Genomic DNA, 5,282 nt, shown 5'->3' on the forward strand with positions numbered 1-5,282 from the left:
CCTCCGCAGCCCCTCCCGGAACTCGCTCCGCGCCAGCTCCCGCCCGATCGCCGTGCAGCCGCCCGACGGCCCCGCCGCGGTGGCGCCGCCGGCGGCGGCGGCGAGCGCCGCGAGCGCGGCCCGGCGCTCCCGCGCCAGGTCCTCCTCCAGCCGCCGCTCCCCCGCGGCGGCGCGGATGGCAGCGGTGCCGACGCCCCGCGCGGCGTCGCGGACGGCGACCTGACATGGGGGCGGAGGGGCGCGGTCGCGGCCGCTGCGTGGGGACGGACTATGCGGGCGCTGCTGGCGTCTGGCGCTGACATCATGTTGCAAACCAAGTAGGCGTGGAGCCACCCAGCCGGAGGCAGCTTTATGCTACCGTGCCGCAGCAAACTCAAGGATACGCTTAGCAGCTTTGAAACAACGAACGACAGGTGCGAACTGGTCGCAACCGCCTGTTTAAACCGCCGGCAACCGCCCGTCACCATCTGTAATCGCCTGTAACCACCCGTCGCCGCCCGCCCAAACCGCCCACCAGCCAGTCGTTGAAGTCCGAGACCGCGAGGTGCCGCGCCGAAGCCCCCAAGTCATCCACCAAGGCGCTAAAGAAGGCGTGCAGCTCGCTCAGCCGCGCCTGGTCGCGCCGCGACAGGCCCGGCGCCGCGGGCGCGTCCGCGGCACGCCGGGCGGCCGCGTCCGCGGCGGCCGGCGCGGAGAGCATGCTCAGGAGGGAGTCTGGCGGGCGCGGGGGTTGGGAGGGATGCGCAAGCGTCAGGCGGTGCGGTGGGGCGCTGCGCGCGGGACCGAACGATCGGGGCCCACCGACGGCCACACCCGGCGCCGAACCGCCCCGCTGAGCAGCTGCCGGCGGTCGCGCACGGCAGGCTGCCCAACCCCCGCTGCTCCCTGCCGCCGTCGTGACCGCCGCGGGCGCTGCCAAACCTAAATCAAATGAACACCCCGCCCCTTCGCACCCAGGTGCTTCTGACGGATGACGTCCAGGCTGCAGAGGGCATGGTAAAGCTGCTGCTGCGACACGAGCTGCCCCGCCGCCAGGCACTGCCGCAGCACCGCGCGCGCCGCGGCCAGCGCGTGCGCGGCGCGCGCGAGGTTCTCCCGCACCTCCGCCGCCGTGGCCAGGCGGCCCGCGTGCGCGGCGAGCGCGCCGCCCGACGCCTGCGGGGCGCGGGGGGGCGGCCCGGCCGCGGGGCATCTTGCGTCAGCGCGCGCGGCCGTGCGCCCCCGGCCCGGACCCGGCTTGCCGCGGCGTCCTTTCGCCCATTCTTCCAACCCCGCCAACGTCCGCCTCGATGCAGCCACCAATCAATCATCACATAATGCCGCATGACGTCACATGGCGTCACGCGCTCCCGCCTGCCGCGCACGGCCATCACGCAGCCAAGCCCACCTGCACTGCACCGCTGCCGCCGACCAGCGCGGCCCGCACTTGCCGCACCGCGTCCCCGAGCTTCTCCACCTCCCCCACGGTTGTGGCGATCGCGATCGCGTTGCCGCGCGCCACATCGCCCACGACGCGCTGCTGCTCGGCGGCTACGGCCTTGAGGCAGGAGCCGATGATGGAGACCATCTGCTTGCCGTCCGCTGCAGGTGAGCATGTGTGCATGTGTGTGCGTGTGTATGTTTGTGTTGGAGGGATTGGGTACATGTGTGTGTGAGTGTGTGTGCGTGTGTGTGCGTGTGTGTGCGCGTGTGTGTGTGTGTGTTTGTGTGTGTGTGTGTGTGTGTGTGTACGCGCGCGTGCGTGCGTGCCGCGTGTGTGTGCGTGTGTGCGCGCACTTGCAGAGCTGGAGGGCGGCTGCTGAGTGTGCTGAATTGCAGTCACAGAGCAGACTGCAGCACTGGACGCAGCTTCCGCAAGAAGCGACATCACCCGAGTACGCCTGCCCCGCACCGTCAATGGATTGCGGTGAGTCGGGCACCGCCTGCGCCTCAAACATGAGGCGGACCAGCGGGGTGATGTCATCGTTGTGGGCGCACTTCTCCACCAGCTCCCGTATGTTGGCCTCCTCGGGCGCGGAGCCGCCACCCTCGCGCTCGCGGCTGGTGTTGACGTACAGCGCGCACATGGCCGCTGCGGGCGGTCGGGCGGCAGTGCGCAGGCTGCGCCGTTGTGCCACGCGCCCCCGTGGCACAAGCGGAGCGAGCTCACTGGGCCTATCAGGCTGTCAGATATCGAGAGTCACCTAACTAAGATATAAATTGTAGGTCGTGCCAGCTTCATGCCTAAACGATCCTTTGCAATAAAAGCTGGATCTCAGGATGGCCACTTTCACAACTATGATTGTGACAAGCTACAGCTAGGTATACAGATCGATTGCATGGCGTGGAAGGGTGTCGGTGCGCCCTGGACAGCATGATCTTGGACAGTCATTGCATGGTACTGGTCTATAGTGTGTCGTATCTGTGACAAGTCTACAGGGTCCTGGAATGAGGTCGGGGCTGGAGTTTTGCTGCTTATCCTGATGAGTGTCTCTTGCTGTGCCCCTCACATGATCACAGTCATCATGAACTCACCCGCTGGGGCGGGGGCAAGCCGAGCTACGTCGGTTGCATGCTGTGAATGAGTGAAGATCCATGCATCCACTTGTGGAATGATGGTTTGCGCATGTGCACCTTGTTGCACCGCCCACACACCCCACACACGTCAGCGGCCCCACATGCCTGGCGATTTCCGGACGCGCCTGCCGCAACCCCTCTGCATACTTCTTTGTGCACATTACCACCATCACCAGCTTATTTGGATGAGCATGCCGCGCATGTTGGCGTTCCAAGAATGGAAGCGAGAAAGACAGGTGATTCGCAAAACTTGAAGTGTTTTCGGCATCTCCTGGGACAAGTCATGGCACGCCCTGCGGCTGACCGCCGCCCCCGCCGCCGGACGACGACACATTGGTACAATGTGCAGATATGTGCACACGCCGACCGCCCTGCGGCGACAGGGACCCCACGCTCTTCATGCAAGCCGCGCCGCGCACGCCATGCCGCGCGCCGCCGCGCCTGAACGCGCGCCTCGACCCGCCCCGTCACGCAGGTTCGATGGCCGCCGCCCGCTCCTCCTTTTTCCGTGCCTTTTCGTGGTTGACCTCTGTATCCAGGAAGAGCAGCGGCACCATCCCGATCAGGCAGCCCGTCATCATGCCCACCACGCAGCCGACCCACTTGGCGCCTGGAGACGAGAGGTATGCAGGCCAGGCGGGGGCGCGCCAGGAAATTGGAGAACGAGGTTGAGGGAAGAAGTGGGCGGGAGTGAGAGCAGGCGCCGTGTGCCGACATGCGCATGGCACATGCATCTGGCGCAACAAAACATGTCCCATCCCAGCAGCACGGCCCCATGGCCTGGCTGGTGCACGGCACAACCGCTGCCGCCGCGTCCGCTCGAGCGACCACCCCGGCCGCGTGCACGACGGCGCTGCGGGTTGCTCACGTTGCACCGATGGCAGTCGCTTTTGCGCCGCGGTCAGGCCGGATGCCAGTGTTTTAGAGCCCTTGGTCTTTTGCTGCGGGCGGGGCGGGGTTTATAGCAGACAGCAGCCGGCCAGCCCGTGCAGAGCAACGGGTGGGGACTGTGAAAGGGCAGATGTTGTGCAGCCGTCCCGTAGGCAGAGGCAGCCGCATGCTCGGTGGTGCTACTTCGTTGTGCAACGCAGGTCAGGCCCTGGGTGCGGCCCCGCCCGTCCGCCGGCGCGGCCCCGCAGCTGCAGCCGTGCGCACACACGCGCCAGCACCCCATTCGCGCCCCCCAAGCTTCCCCCTGCAACGCCATCCGCCGCTCCCCAGCGCCGTGCCGCCCCAGCCACCCACGCCCTTGGACCCCAGGCGCCGCCGCGGCACGCGCCCATTCAAACTCAAACTGCTGTCACCTCTATAGAATGGCTGACGCGGATCCCGACAACGTCCGCCACCGTGTTGCCGAGCCCCGCGGCCGCCATACTTGACAGCCCCAGCTTGGCGCCAAACATGAGATCAATCTGCTCCCCTGCCGTGATCTGGTGTGAGGGGTGATGGATCAACATGTAAGTGGGTGGGCGCGTGCCAGGCGGAAGGGCGGGTAGGGGTGGACGCGGGCGTGGGGCCCGCGGCCGGCGGCGCGGCTCAGCGGGCCGTTTGTGGCGCCAGCATCAGCCGCTGCCAGAGGGGGTCCTCAAAGCGCAAGCAGTTCAAGCGGTCGCAAGCACCTGTCCTGCCTGGCGGCGCTGCAGGTGACTATCTGTGAGGGGCCCCGCACTGGCCGCATCAATCCAAACGGCCCTGGCTGACGCCACCCACAACCCCCACCCGCACATTGGCACCCTGCTGGCTGAAGCACGTTTTGCAATAGACAGAATGATGCGCAGGATGCACAATGCAACGAGCTGGCCCCCACACCATGATAAAGTTGTCCATGAATCCAAAGGCCACGAAGGGTATGCCTTTGGTAAACGCCACCCAAACCAGCTGCCGCGTCGTGAGCGGCGGCACCTCCGCCGCGCCGCCGCTGCCGCCGCCGGGCGCCCCCGTGTCTGCGCCCTCGCCATCGCTGTCGTCGTCGGGTGCGAGGACTGCGGCTCTGCGCGGGCGCGGTGCGGTGCGCGCGTTGCGAGGGGGGCGTGCCGCTCGAGCGGATGCTGCACAACCAATTGCGGGCCCCGCTGGTACGCTTGCCGCTGCTTGTATCACTGTTTTTATGTGCCGGCGCCCAGGGTTGGGAGTGCAACGGTTTGCTTTTACCACCGGAGGGCGCTCTGAGAGGCCCAGGCAGCAGGCGGCGGCCCCTGCGCAGCGGCGCTTGCCGCGCGAAAGCGGGCGCGAATCGCGAGAGGGCGGGTACCCCTAGATTGCTGCGCTGCAGAGTGAGCAGCACCTGTCGAGCGTCGGGGGCGGCTCCTTTGTGCGGCCGAGCGCTTTGAGCAGCTCCCGCCGCGAAGCGTCGTCGAGCGATTTGTTGAGCACGCTGGCCGCCGTCGATGCATCGTGCTTGAAGCTCGACAGCACTAGTGAGGCGAGTTCGGACTGCTGCGCCTGTGTCAGGCTGCGCGCCGCTCCTGCTGCCGCGGATGCCGTTTCTGACGCAGGTGCCGCGGCACCGCTCGGGCCACTGCTGCTTGCCGGCGCATCGGCCGTGGCATGGCTGCTGCTGAAGCTACGTGTGTCATGTCTGAATATACTGTCTACTATGCAGCGTGCTGTAAGCATCATGCCAGCAGCAGTTTGATCGGGCTTGGCGATCGATCGACCAAGCCCTCGCTGGGCTGTGCCCACAAGAAGGCGCTACTATGTGTTGGATAGCTTAAGAACACGTTGCT

The 5,282-nt window shown here is 66.8% G+C and overlaps 1 protein-coding gene across 1 annotated transcript; it reads right to left on the reverse strand.

Moving 5' to 3' along the window:
* Window positions 1-921: 921 nt before the first annotated feature.
* Window positions 922-2,066, reverse strand: MNEG_8700 (hypothetical protein; the record flags this gene model as incomplete). The annotated part of the gene is made up of 3 exons (XM_014042826.1): window positions 922-1,155; window positions 1,388-1,581; window positions 1,892-2,066. 3 exons carry the CDS (start codon window positions 2,064-2,066, stop codon window positions 922-924), a joined length of 603 nt encoding a protein of 200 aa, XP_013898280.1.
* Window positions 2,067-5,282: the final 3,216 nt, after the last annotated feature.

This window comes from Monoraphidium neglectum (assembly GCF_000611645.1).
Source record: "Monoraphidium neglectum strain SAG 48.87 unplaced genomic scaffold scaffold01682, whole genome shotgun sequence".
NCBI lineage: Eukaryota > Viridiplantae > Chlorophyta > Chlorophyceae > Sphaeropleales > Selenastraceae > Monoraphidium > Monoraphidium neglectum.